The sequence below is a fragment of the Phocoena phocoena genome, chromosome 18, assembly GCF_963924675.1.
Source record: "Phocoena phocoena chromosome 18, mPhoPho1.1, whole genome shotgun sequence".
NCBI lineage: Eukaryota > Metazoa > Chordata > Mammalia > Artiodactyla > Phocoenidae > Phocoena > Phocoena phocoena.
This window is the reverse complement of record NC_089236.1, coordinates 15,623,473-15,647,221: the sequence shown is the minus strand read 5'-3', so window position 1 is coordinate 15,647,221 and position 23,749 is coordinate 15,623,473. Positions and strand designations below refer to the sequence as shown.

Sequence of the window (23,749 nt, the reverse complement as noted above, 5' to 3'; positions counted from 1 at the left end):
AAGCATAAATCATAACAATGGAAATAATAACATTAAGGGCTGCCGTGATGGTCTAAGGTCAGCATCCCTATGAGGTAAGCATTGTTATCCTCATTTTGTAGTTGAGGAAATTCGGGCTCAAAGAGGTTAGTTTCTCACAGTCACACAAGCAGTAGGTGGTAGCATTCAATTTCCGTTCTGACCGCAAAGCCCAAACCTCATACCCATTCTGCTATGCCTTCTCCTCTGAATTCAAAAACTCCTAAGAGTTCTAGATTTTTTATACCTTATACTAACCAGGAATAATTTTAAATATTCAGTTTCCCTCTCTTCACTCTGTTTCTAAAGGAAAATACACATCCTGTGAGTTAAGTATTATCCAAATATCAATTCCTCATGTTCAACGTCTCCTCAGTGTGACTAAGGAACATTTCCTTGGGTGTTATCCATCAGACACTCCTTGCCAGCCAGCTCGCTGTCTCAGTTCTGATACCCAGTCAGAGTTGTCATCTTCCTCAAAGTCCCTGTGAAAAAACAATCTGGATATTAAGCCTCCATTTAAGGAGTACAGTTAATATTTGTCGACGGGTTCAAAGCAGTACACCACCGTAACAATACCGACATTTTTGAAAACTGAGCTCCATAAGGCAACTGAACAGAGGGAAAAAAATGGTTAGCCTTCCAAAGGATCACTTCTTTCACTGTTTCTACATTTTCAATATAAAAATCTGGTATATTAAAAAATAAGTCCAAGCTAAATGATTATAAACACATGGCTCAGTCAGGAATTCTGTGATAATACCATAACACATTACCCATGCCAGACAAAAGATCAAGATATAAGTATTCATTAATGATGTAAAGTAATATAACCAGCTCCTGCTAAACCAGAAATGATTAAAGTACAATTTTTTTTTTTTTTTTTTTTTTTGCGGTACGCAGGCCTCTCACTGTTGTGGCCTCTCCCGTTGCAGAGCACAGGCTCTGGACGCACAGGCTCAGTGGCCATGGCTCACGGGCCCAGCCGCTCCGCGGCACATGGGATCTTCCCGGACCGGGGCACGAACCTGTGTCCCCTGCATCGGCAGGCAGACTCTCAACCACTGCGCCACCAGGGAAGCCCTAAAGTACAATTTAAATGACATGCACGCACACGCTATCTGGGTATATCACTTACGTATCCTCCTCATCCAGTCCAGGTTCAAGTCTCTCTGGATCCAAAATGACAGAATCATGACTTCCATCAACATCATCTGATGCTTCTGTTTCCTCATACAGGGGGCCTTTCAAGAACCCTTCTGTACCTTCAGAGGAATATTAACAGAAATTATGCCAAGATAAGCAGTTTTTACTTATTTCGTTCATGCTGCACTAAATTCCTCCAAAGGCTTGTGGGCTAATTGAGGGCCATGCCATGCTCTGTATTTTTCTGTAGTGTCTCCCTTACACAGCATGATTCTGGCATAAAACAGTCCCAGTAAGCACCAGTATGGGTATTAAATTTTTAAACAGCACTTTCTTCAAAACTCAGAAAATTATAATTAAAACCCTCAAATATATGAACCCATAATAAAGCATTAAAAGTTGTTTTTGGACAGCTAGGTAACAGTTCATTTTTTCTCCTTTGAGCTCTCCTCTCCCCCTAAGTTTTCCCAATGGAGGGGAATAAAATTAGGGAATTAAGACCAAATGCATGCTTTTAAATTTTTTTCCAGATAGTAACTGCTTTCAGATTTTTGCTTACAAAACGATAACCTAACATGAAAATGTGGGTTCAATCTTTATAAAAATCCTTTCACAATAGAGCTATGATATATATATATATATATATATATATATATATATTTTTTTTTTTTTTATGATATATTTTTAAAATAGTGACTTTCCTGAAATGACAACATCTTCATCAATGGACCAGAAACAAAATCCAGGATCTATAATTGCTAAAACAAAAGTCATAATCATTAACCTTCCTTAACACCTGCCTCCCAATGCACCCACCGCTCCTAAGGACACATAACTGTCTGCACACAGCTCTATCAGACACGTGGTACATAGCTCTACAATGCTCTGCTTGTGTGTTGGTCTCCCAAATAACCAACTCTTTCAAGGAAGGAATTATGTTTCATTCTTTTTTTAAAATCTTAACCTAGTACATGTTAGGCACTCAATAAATACCGATCAAATCAACAAATACACTAAATCTGCTACAATACATACAGTCAAGGCTTGCCACACCATGGCATAATTTATCTCTCCTTGGCATAATTTATCTTAGATCTTAAACCAAGCAAGACGGCTTTAGTAATTGAATTATCAAAATTAAACACACGTGCACTCACACATACACACCCTCATTTCAGTCCTTTGGCCCAGATTCCTAAGGATAGTATCTTAAAAATTTATGTTGTATAATTTTAGTGAAAATGTCTGTAGAAATGATAAAAAAAGTCAAATCCTAATTGTTCATCATATCAATATAACAGAATCCAAGTACAGAGCCAAAGAAACCTTGAAGCTCCTCAGCGTTTACTAGGATAAAGTCTGAGCTACAGAGTCCCTAAAGCAGGGGCGTATTTGCATGGTAAAAATGGGCCACACTTCAGAGTGATCACGTGATTATTAAAAAATAAGCAAACAAATGGGCAAACAGAAGGAATGAAGCTCTATGGGAAATTTTAATTATGGCTTCAGACTGGCTAGAAAAGATTCAAGAAAACCTAAAACTACAATGCTATTAAATATTTCATAACTTTAAGATCAAAGGGTTTCTGGGAGGAGGGAACAGGGAGTTATTATCTAATGGATACAATTTCCATTTTGGAAGATGGATTGTGGTAATGACTATACAATGTGAATGTACTTAATGCTCCTGAACTGTACACTTAAAAACGGTTAAAATGGTAAGTTTTATGTTATGTATATTTTACCACAATTTTTTCAAAACAATCAAAGGGTTTCCACAGTTATGTAACAGACATGAATCACCTGGTCTATATATTGTGTATGTTTGAAATGCCAAGCTGAGGTCAGCATGCTTAAGAATGTTCAACAAGGTCTCAGGAGTTTCTTTGAGCCACTGCTTACGGGTATTATTTTCACTGTACTTTATTACAGAACCACCTAGTTGGGAAAAGATAAAAAATTAGTCCCAAATAAAAAAGATTTTCAGCATATATCTTCAGATCATATTTCAAGCAAAGCTAATTATATTTAACTCTCTACCCAGATCTATTTCACTTGCCTGTATGAGCAGCACTCTGATGTGAGATAACCAAATATCCTTCACAGAGCGACATTAAAAAAAAAAAAGAAAAAACTCTGGCTCATTAAACACCTGTTAGACAATGTTCCATAATAAAATAATAGAATTCAATCTACTAACCTCTATCGTCCTCTGCCGTTAAACTGGAGGTGAGTAAGGATGCATCTTCCAAAGCTGTAAGACCTGTACTGGATACATTTTTCTCCCACTGTCGCCTGAGAGGACCTGGTGAACTGGCTTTTAAAGTGTAAAGAAGAACTGCTGAGCTTATTCTTTTATTTATTCATCTACTCTCTAAAAGAAAAGTATTTCCTTTCTCTTTCAAACTCAGATCTAACAACACTCTTTCAAGTCTAAGTAGTAAAGGGAATGAAAAAGAAATCCAGATGAAAAGGTAAAGCTAATCATTAAAGTGAATTTAAAAAAATGCTATGTATAGGGGCTTCCCTGGTGGCTCCATGGTTAGGAATCCGCCTGCCAGTGCAGGGGACACGGGTTCGAGCCCTGGTCCAGGAAGATCCACCACGGAGCGGCTAGGCCCGTGAGCCACAGCTACTGAGCCTGCGCTCTAGAGCGCACGAGCCACAACTACTGAGCCCGCGTGCCTAGAGCCCGTGCTCTGCAACAGGAGAGGCCACAACGAGAAGCCCGCGCACCACAATGAAGAGTGGCCCCCGCTTGCCACAACTAGAGAAAGCCCGCGTGCAGCAACCAAGACCCAACGTAGCCAAAAATAAATAAATAAATAAATAAAATTTTTAAATGCTATGTATATACTCACACATTACACAATGTACAAGAATTAAAGGCCCAAGAGGACTTAGGTAGACACTGTGTGCCAGGCTTTTTATGGTAGAGAGCACAACAAATACTATTTTTTCTGAAGCCTCTTATTAATAAACATGATTTTCTCTTTTTTTATAGGTGAATAAATTATTCCTGTAACACTACTGGATAAACAAACACAAATCTGCCTATCTACTTGCTTATGAATCCTACGACCTAGTAAGGTGGAAACTGGTATTCCTTGTATATTCCCCAGTTCTCCACTTATACAATGATTAGAATTTGAATAACTTACTTATCTCTTCTCTGTTTACTCTCCTCAGTGCACTTTCAACCAAACTTTTATTAATGCTTTCTAAGTCAGTGTGGCTACACTTTCCACCTGGTTCTTCCCTTTGCTTTAAAAGAAATTAAAAATAAAGATTAAGTAATGCTTGAATTGCTGCAAAAAAAGGTAAACAAGTAGGCAAAGACAGCTATTTTAACTTTAAATATAGATGGATTAAACATCAATAACCACAGAACCCCATCCATGTAAATTAAGTCATAAAATCATATATATGTGTATATTAAAAACCATATATATGAACAGACATATGTATAAATATATGTATATTAATAGTCATATACCTTAATAGCCATTAATATCAGTCACTGCAAATGTGAAAAGGATATATAAAAATGACAGAGCTATTTGAGAGGTCTTTATAGAGGAAATGAGCAATGAAAACTTTCTGGGCTTTTCATGCTGGCAATATCAGAATGAAATATTTTATAAAGTTACCATACAGACGGGCCTCGAATTACGATGGTCCGACTTATGATTTTTCGACTTAATGATGGCGTGAAAGTGATACACATTCAGCAGAAACTGTATTTCAAATTTTGAATGTTGCTCTTTTTCCCAGGCTAGTGATATGCCGTATGATACCCTCTCGTGATGCTGTGTAGTGGCAGAGAGCCACAGCTCCCACTTAGCCACGAGATCACAAGAGTAAACAGCCGATACACTTACAACTATTCTGTACGCAGGCAACCACTGATTGTCACTTTGAATTCAGTACTGAACACACTATATGAGATATTCAACACTTTATTATAAAATAAGCTCTGTGTTAGATGATTTTGCCCAACTGGAGGCTAATGGAAATGTTCTGAGCACATGTAAGGTGGTCTGGGCTAAGCGAGGATGTTTGGTAGGTTAGGTGCATTAAATGCATTTTCAACTGGGGGGATGGGATTTCTATGTCTTGACTGTGGTGCTGGATATATGACTGTATAAAATTACCAAAATTCATCAAACTGCATGCTAAAAATGAGTAAATCTTACTACATATAAATTAGGCCTCAATAAAGCTGGAAATAAACAGATATTACTAACAGATATTACTATGCAAAGAAAAAAGTACAGGGGCAGAATATATTCCATTTGTAGTAACATAATGGGGAATGGTGTTATTTATTTACAACCTAAGGTTCATTCAAAAAATTTACAAGTTTAATTACTAGTACATTCCATAAACAGAATCATTTGTTGTTACTACATCTTTTCCTTTGGGAGTTAAAAGGTTGATTAAAATGATGAAGAAAGAAAAAAATTATCAATAGGACACCAGTTACTGGGTTGGGTGTGGCAAAACTGGGAAGTGGATTTGCTGTTACTATTTATGACTCAACTGTCGCTATCATGTAAAAGGGCACCGCTGCCTGGAGCCAAATGAGACAGACAGGACCTTGAATTCCAGGCTGAAAAATGTCCACTCAATTCGTGGGCTTAATGGGGAGGCACTAAAAGTTTTTGAACAGAAAAATGTCAAGATCAACATAGTGATCTACATGTTATTTAGCCATAAAAAGGAAGGAAATTCTGATACAGGCTATACCATGGATGAACCTTGAAAATATTAAACTAAGTAGAAGAAGCCAAACACAAAGGGACAAATATTGTGTGATTCCACTTACTTGAAATATCTAGAATAGGCAAATTCATAGAGACAGAAAGCAGAATAGAGGTTACCAGGGGCTGAGGTGGAAGGGAGGGTGGGGAGGAATGGGTAGTTATTGTTTAAGGGTTTCTGTTTGGGGTGATGAAAAATTACATCGTGAATGTAATTAATGCCACTAAATTCTTACAATTCAGCTTAAAAATATCTGAAGTGATAAATTGTATGTTTTATATATGTATATATTGTACCACACACACAAAACCAACCAAGAGCCAGGCTAAAACAAGACTTTCATGCCTATAAGCAGGGCTAATGTTCGCTCACATCTATATTGAAACCACTTGTCATCCATAATTAGAAATGAAAAAACAAATAAATGCTGATCTAAAGTGGCTCGGCTGGCAGTACAAAGAACAGCCGCCAGTTACTTCACAGGCCCAAAGATGAAAAACTCCTGAACCCAGGGACCAGGCAACAGTCTTCCAAATATCTCCCAGCACCTAAAGATGCCAGGTACCCAGTGGACAATTTTAGACATTTAACTTTAAAGCACTTACCACTGTGCTTGCTTCATTTTCCAAAGCTATCCTGATTCTGCTGGGGTCTGCTCAAAGAGAAAAGAGAAGGTAGAGAGAAAACACATAAAGGCTTCTAATATGATTTGCACAAAGCTCGAGTGACAAAGACAAATGAAGTTTTTAAAGTCAAAGAACCAAAGCACTAGCCCATACAGTGATATCAAGCTTTAATTGCCTAATAATACACCTCAGCTGTTAAAGAGATTATTTCTGCTGTTTTATTCTAACGTTAACGTCTGCAAGTTAAGACGTCTCTATTCACTTATGCCAACCCATTTAGGCACCAGGAGGTAAGACGCTCTGTATACTCGGAAGGTCATTATCACTTTTAGCATAAGCTTGCTACCCAGTATGCTTTTCCTGACAGCTATTACAGTAGGTGGAATAGGTATCCCTCTCAAGAAATCAGCTACTTATTCCCTGATGAGGGCCCAGCAGCAGTCACGGAGGCAGGATGGCTCCTGCCTCATTTTCCGCTGCCAGAGCCTGGGGTCCGTGTTCCTCATTCATTCAGCATTTTAAACAATTGCTACTGAGCATCTATGATGACAGCACTGAGGCTACAACAGTGAGCAAATGAGACACGGCCCCTGCCCTCACACAGCTTTCATTGTTCTGGTCTCACTAGCTACAGACTAGATGCAGATACCACCAGACACGTGCTCCCCGTATGGTGGTTCCTCCGCACTGGCTTACTCCTCTTTCTTTTAGAAATTGTAAAACTACACTTTCCTGTCTTGAAACTACACTGTCTTGAAACTGTTCTTAGACTGCTTTTGTTGTTGCTGCTCAGCATTTCAAAACGAATTTCCCACTATCCTGGGATGTGAACAGAAGCTACGAAACAGTACATAAAATAAAATCAACACTAAAACTGCTGAAGCAAAGGTAACTGACTACCTCTTAAGTAATGGAAAAAAATGCTGAATTGTAAGACTGAAGGGTTTATACCACTAAAAGGGTTTACATTCTTACAAAAGTAACATTTAAAATTTAACTTCAAGAAGACAGTATAGTTTAGAAATGTTTCTTTTGAAACTAATATGACATTGTAAATCAACTATAAAAGAGAAATTTAAAAAAATAGAAATGTTTCTTTTGTAGTATATAACACTAAGATAACAGGCACTAAATAACGGAGGTTTTACAACATCTCCCTACAGTGGATGACCTACACGTCCTAATTCTCTCTTATCCTGGTCATTGTTGGGTTTCTTCAGATGAAAGATGTGTCATTGATGACAAATGAAAAGTAACAAAAAGAGCTTTGAAAAAATTGAGATGACAACTTCCAAAGAGACAATAAATTACATTTGAAATTTGCTCAGGATTGACTATAGATGTATGGAAATTTTGTGCACCTATTATGTGGACAGTTCCAACTTTTAAAAAGACTCCATTTTAAAAATTTTGTTTATAAGATGGTCCTTAGGGATACAATTTCCTATATTATATTTTCATGGTTAGATTCCTAGGTAAGACCACAGAATCCTTCTACCTGATCCATAACAAACTAGAGTAAATATGGCTCTAAAAATGAAACAGAAAACAATCTTTACATCTCTAAAATCTCCAAACTATGTTCTTTTTGATCCCTGTAAAACTAAATGTATAAGATTCGGTATAGAATTATGCCTGAAGGAATAAGAAGCAAATTTTGATTTGAGGAGTATCTGGAAATCATCTCTAATAACTTGAAAATTGTATTTTTCCTTTTTGTTATACTGTATTTTAAAAGAACACAAAAAATAAGCTTTTCAAAATTCTTACCCTTTTTTCTTGGTGTACTAGGCATAGATTTTTTGGTTTCTTCTAATACCTGTTCACCATATTCTGTGATGATCTGAAAGTTTAAAGCAGAGAATTTAAAGATGTGAAAGATGCTTTTCTTTAGATACTGCCATAACATCATTTAATTATCAAGGTTCTTCCCCACAGCAATAAAGTTGAAAAGTAGAAATGCCATTTAAAAGATCCATGTAGGGATTTCCCTGGTGGTCCAGTGGTTAAGACTCCGTGCTTCCACTGCAGGGGGCAAGGTTCGATCCCTGGTCAGGGAACTAAGATCCCACATGCCGCAAGGCACAGCCAGAAGAATAAATAAATAATAAATAAAGAAATAAATAAAAGATCCATGTAATTTAAACAAACAGACATTTATATACGTCCAAAAAGATCTGGAAGGATAATGCAAACAATATCCATGATTATATTTGGGGAATAGCATCGTGGAAAGAAGAGGAAGGAAAGGACATTTCAACTTTTTACTTTTTTTATATACGTCTGCATTATTTGAATTTTTACAGACATGTATAACATGTAATTGTGTTTAGAAGATAACAAACACTGGGAAAACTGTTCACAGTCAATCTCACATGTACCATACCTCTGGGGGTAAGCACTTCTGGATGAACCGAGCTAAAGAGCCTCTGGAGAGAAGAGTTGTAGCTGAAGGGCGATGTGAGGGATTCTTTTTAAACATCTGCTTGATCAGATGCTGAAGCTCATAGGAATAATGGGATGGCAGTGGGCTCATGGACCCCTGACAAATTTTGAGGATAAGACTTTTCCAACTATTTGCCTGAAACTGAAAAGCAAAACTGAACTGTAAAAGCAGATACAAGGAAAGAGAACAGAAATAAGTAAATACCAGCTGAACTGAATTTATATGAATTATTTTAATTTTAGAAATTCTTCTCCCTAGAGGTGTTTTTAAGGCGCTGTTCTCTAATCTTTCATTTTACTAATCATACTTTTTTTCTTTGTATTTCAAAAAAATTACTTTATTGAAGTACAGTTGATTTACACTGTGTTAATTTCTGCTGTATAGCAAAGTGATTCAGTTATACATCTATATACATTCTTTTTCATATTCTTTTCCATTATGGTTTAATCACAGGATATTGAATATAGTTCCCTGTGCTATACAGTAGGACCTTGTTGTTTATCCAAACAGTTTGCATCTGCTAGTCCCAAACTCCCACCCCACCTCCCAACCGGTACTATTCTAAAAATCTTATGGTTGTTCAGGAGAAAGGTAAACATAAATAGTAAAAGATGTTCCCATCTGGAGGAAGTCTTACCATCAGTGCCTGTTTTGGGTACTTTATTACTCAAATCAACGTTTTCACAGATACACATTTTTAATATATTTTAAAAATCAAAGTAATACATACATATGGCTTTTTTAAAAGTCAGATGATATTAAGGCTTATAATAAGTGTAATGTTTCTTTGCTTCTCTCCTCCTCAAAAATCCCCAGGCCTGGGCTTCCCTGGTGGCGTAGTGGTTGAGAGTCTGCCTGCCAATGCAGGGGACACGGGTTCGAGCCCTGGTCTGGGAAGATCCCACATGCCGCGGAGCAACTAGGCCCGTGAGCCACAACTGCTGAGCCTGCGCGTCTGGAGCTTGTGCTCCACAACAAGAGAGGCCGCGACAGTGAGAGGCCCGTGCACCGCGATGAAGAGTGGCCCCCGCTCATCGCAACTAGAGAAAGCCCACGCACAGAAACGAAGACCCAACACAGCCAAAAATAAATAAAATTTAAAAAATAAAAAAAAAATTAAAAATCCCCAGGCCTGCTCCCTGACAAAATGCAATTTAGACTTTTCCTATTTTAAACTCCTGATGCAAAATCCTTTTTACCTTCCATGTCATCAAAGTAGTTATCACCGTTTGACAAGTAATAGAGTGGGATATAAAATGTCATACCAGAATAACATTTAAAGTTTTCATTGTATAATAAACATACTGCGGGGGCTTCCCTGGTGGCACAGTGGTTAAGAATCCACCTGCCAATGCAGGGGACACGGGTTCGAGCCCTGGTCCGGGAAGATCCCACATGCCGCGGAGCAACTAGGCCGGTGCGCCACAACTACTGAGCCTGTGCTCTAGAGCCCACAAGCCACAACTACGGAAGCCCGCGTGCCTACAGCCCGTGCTCTGCAACGGGAGAAGCCACCGCGATGAGAAGCCCACACACCGCAATGAAGAGTAGCCCCTGCTCGTCGTAACTAGAGAAAGCCCGCATGCAGCAATGAGGACCCAATGCAGCCAAAAATAAATAAATTTATAAAAAATAAAAAAATAAACACACTGCAATTAACAGTAGGTGCTAGCCTCAGTAATACTTAATATAAGAACATGATGGCATTCTGCCTTGGAGGTACATTACCCTATTAATACATACAAGTGAAGACATGAAAAAGGAAAAGTCAACATGTAATAAAGGAAAAAAACATATAACAAAGGAAAAATTCAGGTAATGAAAAATAAGACTGAATCTGCTTTGCCTCAGGGTTTTTTTTTACTTATACCAGATGTAGTTTATTGATATAATCAATAGGATTATGAAACTTCCCCTATAACAACCAGAATTTAAATTTACATTAAGAGGTTTGATAATCAAACAACAGTGAAGCTATGTTAATATATTGTTATGGAAAAATTATCCATGACATTTGTTAAAAATGATAAGGCAGATTTTATTCAGGACCATTGTAACAGATATAGGCTCCACTGCGATAGAATTTTGCAGAGGGTTAGAGAGATTGGGCTTAAAGGCAAACACAGCATGGGCAAGTGGGAATTTATATCTAATGAACAGGGTAGATATCACTGGATGGAAAATTACTAACAGGAAACATCCAGGCAAAAGGGGGACTCTGGCAGAAACTAACACACCATTGCAAAGCAACTACACTCCAACAAAGATGTAAAAAAAAAAAAAAAAAAGAATAGCACTCCACACACACACACACAAAAAAAGGGGGGGACTCTGGCTAAACCAATCTAACAGGATTCTTGCTGAAGGCAGACCAGAGGGGTCAGACGTCAGCTGGGGAATTGTGGAGGATGAGGAACCTGATCAGATATCAAGGGCAATTGGACATTGAGGGTGGAGGGTTCTTGCTCAACTAACCAGGGTTCTTGATAAACTGGACTTTGCAAGGGAATGCACACATGGGTCTAGGAGAAGATTCAGAAGCCAGATGAAAATTTGGCTAAGCGAAGAATTTTTTTCAACTTGAGCCATTTTTAAAACAATTACTCATTTACTATTAATTACTGTTTGCTAAAAACAACACAAACCGAAAATCATGTATGTACACTTGAAAATATGAAGCTAAAGGGGTGATGCAAGCTAATGCGGTGGACAACAGACCTAAATTTTTATCCATATGTCTGAACTGAAAATGTTGTTTATTTGATACTCCCTTAAAACAACTTGCAATATTATTTTTTTGAAAAAGTTAACAGGTTGCTTTGATTATAAACACACAAATATACACAGTTCTAGAGAAGCAGACTATAGTTAAAATTTACACTGAAGTGAGACATGTTTGCCATATATCTACCAGATGTCTGAATGGGGGCACACTTCTTGACTTCTCAAAGTGTCTCCATCTGCAATTAGGAGTAATAATCTATTCCCAAATGCCTCAGGCTTTCTAACCATTATATTGAATTTCAGCGTTTCCTAAAGGTTTGAGAACTACTTTTGCCTTTTTATTATTATTATTTTTTTTTGCAGTACACGGGCCTCTCACTGTTGTGGCCTCTCGCCTTGTGGAGCACAGGCTCTGGACGCGCAGGCTCAGTGGCCATGGCTCATGGGCCCAGCCACTCTGCGGCATGTGGGATCTTCCCGGACCGGGGCATGAACCCGCGTCCCCCGCATCGGCAGGCGGACTCTCAACCACTGCGCCACCAGGGAAGCCCTACTTTTGCCTTTTTAAAGCAGACAACAGAGCAGACAGTGCCAAATATAAACTTTTACTACTTGTTCTTGCTAGAAAAAATAAGAACATGTATATGAATGTTTATGAAAAGGACAAAATTAGGGAAATAAAGAATATAATCCTAATTAAGATACTGAAATTTAAAAAATAATTTTATTTGTACACAACAGTGGTTCTCCACTTGGGCTACACATTACAATCACCTATTTTAAAACCACTAACGTCCCAGGAACTAACACAGTGTTGTAGTCAATTATACTTCAAAAACAAACAAACTCATAGCAAGAGAGATCAGATTTGCAGTTACCAGAGGCCGGGGATGGGGGAAAGAGGAATTGGATGAAGGTGGTCAAAAGGTATCCATATGAGATGATGGCTGCTCACTAAACTTATTATGACAATCATTTCATGGTGCACCTAAGTCAAATCATCACACTGTACACCTTAAATGTATACCCTGCTATATGCCAATTATATCTCCGTAAAACTGGAAAGAAAAAAAATTTTAATGCCCCCAAATTAAATGTAAAAGCGAAAACAAAATACACTAATGTCCAGGACACCCGAGATTTTAATTCAATTAGTCTGGCCTGGGCCTAGGCATCAGCATTTTTCAAGTTTCTCACATTGTTCTAATTATGCAGCTGGTATTATAAGCCACTTATATACAAGGAAGCTGACCTCTCAGTAACAGTGCACACGTTGTGGAGAAAAGGGAACCCTCTTGCACTGTTGGTGGGAATGTAAATTGATACAGCCACTATGGAGAACAGTATGGAGGTTCCTTAAAAAACTAAAAATAGAACTACCATACGACCCAGCAATCCCATTACTGGGCATATACCCTGAGAAAACCGTAATTCAAAAAGAGTCATGTACCACAATGTTCACTGCAGTTCTATTTACAATAGCCAGGACATGGAAGCAACCTAAGTGTCCATCGACAGATGAATGGATAAAGAAAATGTGGCACATATATACAATGGAATATTACTCAGCCATAAAAAGAAACGAAATTGAGTTATTTGTAGTGAGGTGGATGGACTTAGAGTCTGTCATACAGAGTGAAGTAAGTCAGAAAGAGAAAAACAAATACCGTATGCTAACACATATATATGGAATCTTAAAAAAAAAAAAAAAGGTCATGAAGAACCTAGGGGCAAGATGGGAATAAAGACACAGACCTACTAGAGAATGGACTTGAGGATATGGGGAGGGGGAAGGGTGAGCTGTGACAAAGTGAGAGAGTAGCATTGACATATATACACTACCAAATGTAAGGTAGATAGCTAGTGGGAAGCAGCCACATAGCACAGGGAGATCAGCTCGGTGCTTCGTGACCACCCAGAGGGGTGGGATATGGAGGGTGGGAGGGAGGGAGACACAAGAGGGAAGAGATATGGGGACATAGGTATATGTATAACTGACTCACTTTGTTATAAAGCAGAAACTAACACACCATTGTAAAGCAATTATACTCCAATAAAGATGTTTAAAAAAAAAAAGTGCAAACCTTCCATTTGAGTTACTTTCATCTAGTGGTGAAGAAGGAAAGAAGGATGTTCTTAATTACTCACTCTCATGAGCTCTACATGTTCTCAAGCACCTCTGTGAAAATGCTTGCTAGAGCCAAGTTCAAATCTGTGCCCAAAGAACAGAATTTATTTCTATGCAAAGCTAACACTTAATAGGGATCAGCACTACTTATTAATTCTGTGCAATAAACAACTGCAAACAAGCAGGGCAAGTGAGTTAACTTCTTTTTATGTTAAATTATTTTTAAAATATCTTTAAAAAATATATAATATAGAGCAAAGTCTATTTTCTCATGGTATTTCAGTTAGAGAAGAAACTGGAAGAAGTGAAATCTAACTGATAACAAGGAAAGTACAAACATGGTGCAGCCACTCTGGAAAACAGTTGGGCAGTTCTGCAAAAAGCCAAACATGCAGTTACCATGTGACCCAGCGATTCCACTCCTCTGTGTATACCCCAAAAATTGAAAACAGGGATTCTAATAGATACTTGTACACCCATGCTCACAGCAGCATTATTCACAAAAACCAAAAGGTGGAAACAACCCAAATGTCCATAACAGATGAATGGATAAACAAAATGTGGTATAAACATAGAATGGAATATCATTAAGTCATAAAAAAGGAATGAAATTCAGACATATGCTACAACATGGATGAACGTTGAAAACATTATGCTATGTGAAATAAGCCAGACACAAAAGGAAAAATATGGTATAATTTTACTTATACAAAATAACTAGAATATGCAAATTCACAAAGATAGAAAGGGAGGGAGGGAGGGAAGCAGGGAGGGAGGGAAGGAAGGAGGGAGGCAAGCTAAATATAGTACTATAAATACTAAATCATGGAAATTTCCTATTAGTATATACTACAAAAGTAGCTCAAAGCAAAGATGACAGCAACTGGAAACATGAAAATCTTATAATGAACTCATCCTAAGGAAGCAAACCACCAACTGAAATCTGGCACATTACTTAGGACTTAGCCCGATACAACCAGAGGCTGCCTTTCCCATTTTGCACGCCATACTTACTGGATGCTTAAGGGTACAGAGTTCATAGAGAATGCATCCCAAGGACCAGATGTCACTGGAAGCATAAAGAAGCAATGTAATGATGAGTGGGTTATGAGTTATCATATGAAACTATGTATATGTTGTAATACAAAAAATAAAAAATTACTCTACCTTTAATAAGAACAGACATTGCAGGTACTTCTTAGCTATTGAAATAAAATATACAGCAATTTTGGTCTAACACTTAGATACTTACTAACAGTAATGTTCACAATAAAACTGACTGCTCCCCAACCCCTGCCCCTCCAAATCTGGGTTGTTCGGTTATCAGTTCAGTAGTATCAATACTTGGTGCAACAGGAATATCCATGGACTCAGATTATCACAGTTGGCAGAAGGGCTTTAGAAGTCATCCAGCGCAGCTTTCACCCAGACTGCCTGCACCACAGCTGGCTGTTGGTCACACATCCTGATGGACATCTCTCTGTGCCCCCAGTGGCTGGCTCTAAGGGACAGCCTTCTTATTCTTCCACAAAAGAGCTCTTCAAAGCTCAGCAAAGAGTTCTATAGTTTGCCCTATACGCCCACCCTTCTTCAAACTAAGCACCTCCACTTTCCTCCAGAGTTCTCACCACCTAGTTGTCATCCCCCAGGCTTTTTCTAGATGATATTCTTTTCATTTTAACTAAGGTTTTTTTTTATCAACTATTTCCCCCAACTTTTAATTTTCTAAAGTTTGAAACCTACAGGAAAGTTGTAAATGCCCACATGCTCCTTCCTAGGTTTCTCAGCCATTAGCATTTGCCACGTTTGCCTGCTTTTCCTCTCTTCCTTCTAGATCTGAACCTCTTGAAAGAAAAGCTGCAGGCATCAAACACTTCACCCCTAAACACATCAACATGTATCTCCTAAGAGCAAGGACACTCTCCCTCATGAACACAACACCATTATCACATCCAAGAAATTTAACCTTAATTCAATATTATTATCTAATATTTTGTCCAAACTCAGATTTCCCCAGTTGTCCCAGGAAGTCCCTTCATAGCTGTTTTGTCTCCAATCCAGTCAGTTTTACTCTTAAAGGAGTCTATTTATTATGGATTATCATATCCTTTTCAGAAAACAACTTGGCAGATGGTAACAAGAACCTGTGGGTGTTTCTCTTTCTAGGAATTCATGCCAAGAATGTGATAGACAACAATGACATATTTATGCACAAAAGGCATATTAGTCACAGCACTGTTTAGGATACTGAAAATTGGAAATATATCATAAGGCCAATAACAGAGGAATGTGAAATAAATTTTGGAAGACCCATGTATTAAAATATTACGCAACCATTAACAATAATTATGCAGAGTTTTAACGTGGGATAAAGTGAATATCATATAAAGTGAAAAAAGCAGGATACTAAATTGTATATAGAGTATATAAACAAAGTTTAGGGGAAAAAGAGAATGGATGGGGGAAAAAACCCAAAATGTTATCAGTAGTTGTGTAAAAGTGGGTGATCACCATTTCCTTTCTTGTATATCTCTACATTTCCAATCCTTCCGCTGCCCACCCACTCCATCAATGGGCACATATTACTTATGTTCAGAAAAAAATTATGCTTTAAATCATAAGACTTCATACTATCTTCTGATAATCAATGAACCTATCAGTCAAGTGCTTATTATCTAGTCCTGTAAATGTCAACTCAATGACATAATCCAGTGGTTCCCAAATTTTGCCGCACATGGGACTCACTTAGTGATCCTGGAAAATTACTGATGCCTGCTGCCCACCCCCAGACATTTGGATTTAACCGATATGGCTACAACCTGCGCTTTGGGATTTTTAAAGTCGGGAGCAGCAAAGTTTGAGAAGCAGTAATATGATGCATACTGTTCCCAGAAATGACTAACCTTTCTTTCAGCATTTACACGTAGCTCCTCTCAGCTCTGATTAAAACAGTGGGAAAATTATGACTTTCATCTAGAGGCCTAGGAATTTAAATTCTACACTGCTTTCACATATACATTTTTAAAAAACAAACTTCACCTGTAGGCTACAATGCCTGTACCAAACTGTCAGCCCTGCACCAACTACATACATCACTTACCTTTTATTGTTATAAGGCATGTTTTCCCAAATTTCTGGGGGCACATAATAAGGTGTTCCCACATACGTACAAGCAAATGCCATGGGACTAAAACCAGAAAGAGGCACAGAACGATTACAGAGCGTTTCTCAATGATGATGCTTCGACTACTGTCACTACTACAGAAGAGACATACATACCTGGAGAGAAGACGGGCGGATCCAAAATCACCCAATTTTACTTTTCCCTTTTGGGTGAGGAAGATATTCTGCATTGAAAAAGAAGAGCTCAGATTACATCTACCCCCATTCAAATATAAGGCAGAGATATATGTGGAACCTAGAAAAATGGTACAGATGAACCGGTTTGCAGGGCAGAAATAGAGACACAGATGTAGAGAACAAACGTATGGACACCAAGAGGGGAAAGTGGCGGGGTGGGGGTGGGATGAATTGGGAGATTGGGATTGACATGTATACACTGATATGTATAAAACAGATAACGAATAAGAACCTGCTGTATAAAAAATAAATAAACAAACAAACAAATATAAGGCAGAGAGCGCCGGCAGAAGCTGTCTTTCAAAGGCTGCTGATGATGGAGATCAAGGGTAGAAATGCTGACAGCCGAGTCCTCGAATGGAACATAAAAAGACAAGATACCTTCTGGACAGCTGCACTTCCCTGCTTGGGAATTCAGGATGACTGACTAGAAATCTAACAGGCAAGCTTCAGATTGTATCGGCAGACCCTGCTCAACTGACCGGAGAACCTGTGTCCTGGTAACTCCAGGTGGCAGGCCCTGGTCTCAACCATTTTCCATCTGAGAACATGTGGTCTTAGGAAACAGTAACTAAGAGAGCTGGAACATATTACCATACACTACTAAAGAGATTTACTGACCTGCTCTCAAGTAGTACCTTATTTGGCTAGCATAAATATCAATATTACATTGAGAAATATTTCTAAACTAGATAAAAATGCCCCAGAAGGAAAGAGAATAACACAGAAAAAACATGGAATGAAATAGTTTTCGATTTTTTTTTTTTAGGACCAAAGTGTTTCCACTTACCTTGGACTTGATATCTCTGTGTAACACACGTTTCTTGTGAATGTGATTTACTCCAAGGCACATTTGTGTAAACCAATTAAGTATCTGTAAGGAAAAAAGCATGCAAATCTGCAAGAATGCAATAACGGGTTCATGGCAACCCTAAATCCCAAAGAATCATCTTCAGGCCCTGGCTGACCTGAGTTTTATATAATATAAGTACAGAACTCCTGAAAATTACATAGTTCAACTAAGATTCAGTGTTGCCTGGAGAAATTCAGAAAAGCTGTGAATCAATCCCATATGTGTCATCGTCTTATGTATGATCTAAATAGCAATTTATTTATTTACTTTTTTGGCCATGCCACACGGCTTGTGGGATCTTAGTTCCCCCAGGGATTGAATCCGGGCCCTTGGCAGTGAAAGCGCGGAGTCCGAACCACTAGACTGCCAAGGAATTCCCAACAATTTATTTTAATAAAAATCCCACTACGGTTTTCTTGTATTTAACCAAATAAAAATATTTTTTAAATATACATATAAAAGTCGTTTGCCATTTAGAAATGAATATGCTATAACTTTTTATAGTGTAATCATTATATCAGATTTTCATTCACTTTTTCAGAATATTCATATGTTAACATTAAAAGATTTCATTATATTACCAACAATGCTTTGAAGCCAGGCTGACATGCTACAACGGAACCCATATTCTTAACAATACAACTTCTAGATGAAAAATATTTATACTAATATACTCTCAAAACACGTTATACCATGTATCAAACTAAGCCCCAGTAAAGCTGTTTATCGAAGTATTTTCCTTAGTCAACTCATTCCAATAACATTTAATACACAACTTTCCATTAAAAAGGCAGTAAGTATTTTAAGAGATTATGCTAAACTGCAGAAGGAAAAAGACTAAGAATAGGTGCTCCTGGAAAAAAGAAATGCAGGCTTCATTCTTCAGATGATCTAGAAATACAAAAGAAATCCATCTGCCTTCTAAAATTTCAATGCAAAAAATAAGAATTTTAAATGTCTAGTAGAAAGTATGATAAATAATACAATTTTGAAATTCTTCTAAACATGGAAGTGTTATTCCTTGATATTTTATAAACTTATATCTATTTTACTCCCTAAAAACATCTCAGGCAGCCACATCTCACTAAGCAGCATCATGGATACAGAAATGAGTCATTTCTAACTCGTGTGTCAGGTAATCACAGACAGCAATGCTTTTATTTTAACACAAATTTTATGAGAAAAGTTGCTTCCAAACCTTGAGGGAAACTTCTGTAAGTCGGTCTCTTACCATATCTTCAGGAAACAACTTCCCTTTCTGATGTTTAACCTTCTGCATCAGGTCCCCTCCATCACAATACTCCATCACAATATACAGATGTCCTTCAGCTAAAACAAATGTAAGACTCTTTAAGAAAGCCCCAGGGGCTTCCCTGGTGGTCCTGTGGTTAAGAATCCTCCTTCCAATGCAGGGGACGGGGGTTTGATCCCTGGTCGGGGAACTAAGATCCCACATGCCACAGGGCAACTAAGCCTGCGTGCCACAACTAGAGAGAAGCCCACACACCGCGAGGAAGAGCCCACGTGCCGTAATGAAAGATCCTGCATGGCTTAACAAAGATCCCGCCAACCACAACTAAGACCCGACACAGCCAAATAAATTTTAAAAAAACAAAAACAAAGCCTCAGTGGCCATGAGTCAAATTCAGAAATGCCTGTATTGGGGGAAATTCATATTTACCTTCAAATGATTCCTTAAAGGCAACAATATTGGGGTGTTTCATTTTGGCTAACAGAACAGCCTCCTTCCTAGAATTCTGTGTGTCAGAGGAAAGCTAGAAGGAGGTTTAAATAAGCGTAAATGTAATACTTCATAATAAAACTGATAGTAAAATGATATTATAGTAGTTTGTAAGGTATTTCAATGCTAGACACAATTTCATAGCACTGTACTTTGACCCAACTTGAGTTTATCAAACTCCACGAGTAAACGTGCAGATTTTTCAACAATGGCTATATGCATGCTTAAGCTGACCTCTTATATCTTTACAAGTATAGAATGTAAACTACTCTTAACATCAGCCTAAGTATAACCTGACTTGGAGAGCCAGTATGCCATCAACAATAGTAGCTCCTTAAAGAAAAACTAGGGCTTTCATGTTTTTACTGTCTGCATCACTTTATCAGCCCACTGGTTCAGAGGAAAATATATATACTCGTGTATTACAGCAGCATGGATGGGCAAAGACCATATGCAAAATAGGTTTCCAAAACTGTTTATCCCCTAACTTACTCTATGAGGATAAAATCCTGAATGACTTATCTTATAATTAAAAAACTGCAACTGATTAGGTACTAGCCCAAGGGGGCTTAGACCAGCAGCATCACCACCAGCTGGGAACTTGTTAAAAATGCAAATTCACAGGCTCACCAGGATCTTCACAACCAGAAACTCAGGGGTAAGGCTCAGCAATCTGGTTTAACAAGCTCTCCAGGTGATTCTGATGCCCACTAAACGAGGTCAAGATTGCAGTGGGAAAAAAAATACTCACTCTGAGAATTTTATTAAAATGTATTTTTTTTTTAGCTGATCAAAACATTATTAGGCAGCCTCCATGGTATGGCTTCTTTCACCTGACAACTATGTTACATAGTGACAAATACAGTTTGACCTTGAACAAGGTTAGAGGCATTGACTGCACGGAGTTGAAATTCCAAGTACAACTCATAGCTGGTCCTCCATGTATGGAGGAGCCCCTCCATTTCCCCGGTTCTGCATCCACGGATTCAACCAACTTCAGATCGCATGGCACTGTAGTATTTACTATTGAAAAAATCTACGTGGACCCACAGCAGTCAAACCTGTGTTGTTCAAGGGTCAACTGTAGAGATAAATCAGCACTTTCTTCATGTTACAGGGAAATAAAACCTATAAACTAATCCACAGAATAGGTTCCCTGATACCAAAGGTCAGCATTTTAGGTCTCAGCTCTTCACTGTATGTTGATGTTCCTTTTTTCATTAATATGGCACCCGAGTTGCATTTGGGCAGCTTCCCTACACCCTTAAGTATGCAAAATTGGAAATTATTACAAATTATTCACATTGAGATAAACAGCAATCACCACCCAAACCTTGATTATTTTTGTTAATTACAATATCCTAAGAACCACATAAGATATATCAAGACCTTGTAAAGCTAACGAATAAACCCATTAAATTTTTTGCACAAAGGAGCAATTCCATGTTAAATTTCAAGAACTTGTTTTCCTATACAAATTACATGTACACTTTCAACGTGAGCTAATTGCTTTAGCAGTGACCTTGGGAAGCCTTATTTCTTTCATGGCAAACATCTGATTACTGCTCTCCTGCTGAACCAAAAGGGCTCTGCCAAAGGAGCCCTCCCCAATCACTCTCAGGACCGTGTAACTGTCCATGCTGGGCACCGCACAGGGGCTCCACTCCCGCAGTCACCACCGGCTCTCCCAACCTAGATTCAAAAACAGAAACAACTGAGAATTACTGCAACGCAGAAACAGAGACACAGACGTAGAGAACAAACATATGGACACCAAGGGGGGAAGGGGGAGGTGGGATTGACATACACTACTATGTATAAAATAAATAACTAATAAGAACATGCTGTATAGCACAGGGAACTCTACTTAGTGCTCTGTGTGACTTAAATGGGAAGAAAATCCAAAAAAAGAGGGGATATATGTATACGTATAGCTGATTCACTTTGCTGTACAGCAGAAACTAACACAACTCTGCAAAGCAACTATACCCCAATTAAAAAAAAAAAGATTCGCCCACAAAAAAAAAAAAACTGAGAATTAAATTTACTTTCAAAAGGCAGAATTAATTCAAAGTAGCTCTAATCACCATGATAGGATGACTTATTCCTTTATTCATTTAACAGGTGGACACAGAGCATGCGTGCCAGGTTTTATAATCCTGAACACATCTCTCAACATTCAGCCCCAGCCATCATGCACACTCCAAAGCAGATGGGACCGCAGGCCTCAACAAATGCAGGGTGGCGAGTCTTACAGGGAGAGTCATGCTGGCCCTCGGCAGAGGTGTCCTGGGGAGTTAGGAAGATGATATTTAGGCTGAAGCCTGAAGGATAAATGGAAGATATCTAGGCAAAGAGGAGGGACATGATGGAGGCAGAGGGAATCGCATAGTTAACAGCAAAAGAGATTGTTTCAGGTCAAGGACTTGAAAGAGGACTGTAAGGCTAGTAAGGCAGACCTTGTCTCAAGGTCACTGTAATCAAAGTTCAGGTTGCTGGATTTTATCCTGGGGTAATTCACAGGCTGTCTCTGAAGGGTTTTAACCAAGAGAGCAAATTTACAGCTTAGAAAAGCTGCTCATGCTGGCTGCAGAGCAATGGACCAGACAGGGGAAAGAGGAGGAGGGCCGGAGCAGAACTCCTACCACAGAAGAGGCAGGAAAATGATGACACAATGGAATAGGGGGGTGGCAAGGGGGATGAAGACAACGGGAAGGAACATGTAGAAAGAACTGGCAAGATTTTTGGTTACAGATTTATGGGGGACAAGTAGGGAGAAGGGAACAAGGTAGACTCAGGTTTCTGGTGTAAATTGGGCAAATACTGATACCTTTCCCTGAGAAAAAGGAAAGGCATGGTGGTTGTGTGCCTGGTGTTTTTGGTTTGATTTTTCTGGCGGTGACAGTGGGGTGGGTGGGGAAAGGCGTGGGGAAGGGAGACATGTGCTCCTTTGGGGACATGCTGAGTCGGAGGTGCCTGGGAGGAAGAAGACATGTTAAGCAGAGTCCTTGAACTTCAGTCTCCCTTTTATATTTCCTGGATGAAGCAGCTTGCTGGATCTCTTAATACATCGGAAAGAATGAATATAAAGTTCCTAACACTTTACCTGGTAAAGGGGGCCCTGAATAAATGGCAGCTGTTATTATTATTAAACCTTAGAAAGGTGATGCTTTCTTTTTTTCATTACAGAAAAAACACTGGAATGAGTTTACTTGATTTTCACAAAACTTACTTGTAGTGTTTTATTTTCATAAAAATCACACCACAAAGATTTATGAGGTCCAGAGAGCATGGCGCGTAAAGCAAAAATTACAAACCAAAACCTCCAGTTCTAGCGACCATCTGTACTCCTGTTTACCTAGACTCACCAGGAAACTCTAGAATTTCTCCATGTAACCAAATCAGATGCATGGTCTTCAGAAACAATTCTTTTCAAGGACAGTAAGGTCTTCCTGGATATGACGTGAAAGAAAAAAGTTCTTTGACGCTATTCTAACTGACCCCTGGCATTACACGATTTGACAAGAAGACCTAGTTTTCCCATATTTTTATTCTTTTTTACTTCGGGTATTTATATTGTGAGCGGACAGTAACTGATAAGCAAGAACCACCACTGACTTTTCTTAGCTGAAAATCACATTTGGTCCTTTCCGTCCACGTTTTCCCCTGTTACTCACCTAAGCTCATTAAAAGACCTGTATATGCTCTGAATATGACAAAAGCGTCGCTTCGCAGGCCTATACCGATCAAAGGCCAATAAAGTGATGTGCAAATGTAAACGTAGTATGCAGCTTAGAAGGTGAGCGCGTGACCGCACCTCGGGGGAGACCCGATCCTCACTCCCGGAAAAGCCGCTCCGCCTCGCATCCCTGCCCGCGTTACCCCGCGACCCCCAGCCCCGGGTCCGCGAGCGCCGGAGCGCTGGTCCCGCTCGCCCCCACCC

General features: G+C 38.8%; 1 protein-coding gene across 1 annotated transcript; it reads right to left on the bottom strand.

Moving 5' to 3' along the window:
- Positions 1–421: 421 nt before the first annotated feature.
- On the bottom strand, positions 422–21,445 carry NEK3 (NIMA related kinase 3). The gene is made up of 15 exons (XM_065896016.1): positions 21,329–21,445; positions 19,747–19,840; positions 19,297–19,394; positions 18,003–18,086; positions 17,132–17,199; positions 16,953–17,039; positions 14,867–14,921; positions 8,941–9,141; positions 8,325–8,397; positions 6,534–6,580; positions 4,322–4,428; positions 3,365–3,477; positions 2,968–3,102; positions 1,157–1,283; positions 422–503 (listed from the first exon to the last, which is right to left on the bottom strand). Exons 1-15 carry the CDS (start codon positions 21,443–21,445, stop codon positions 422–424), a joined length of 1,488 nt encoding a protein of 495 aa, XP_065752088.1.
- Positions 21,446–23,749: the final 2,304 nt, after the last annotated feature.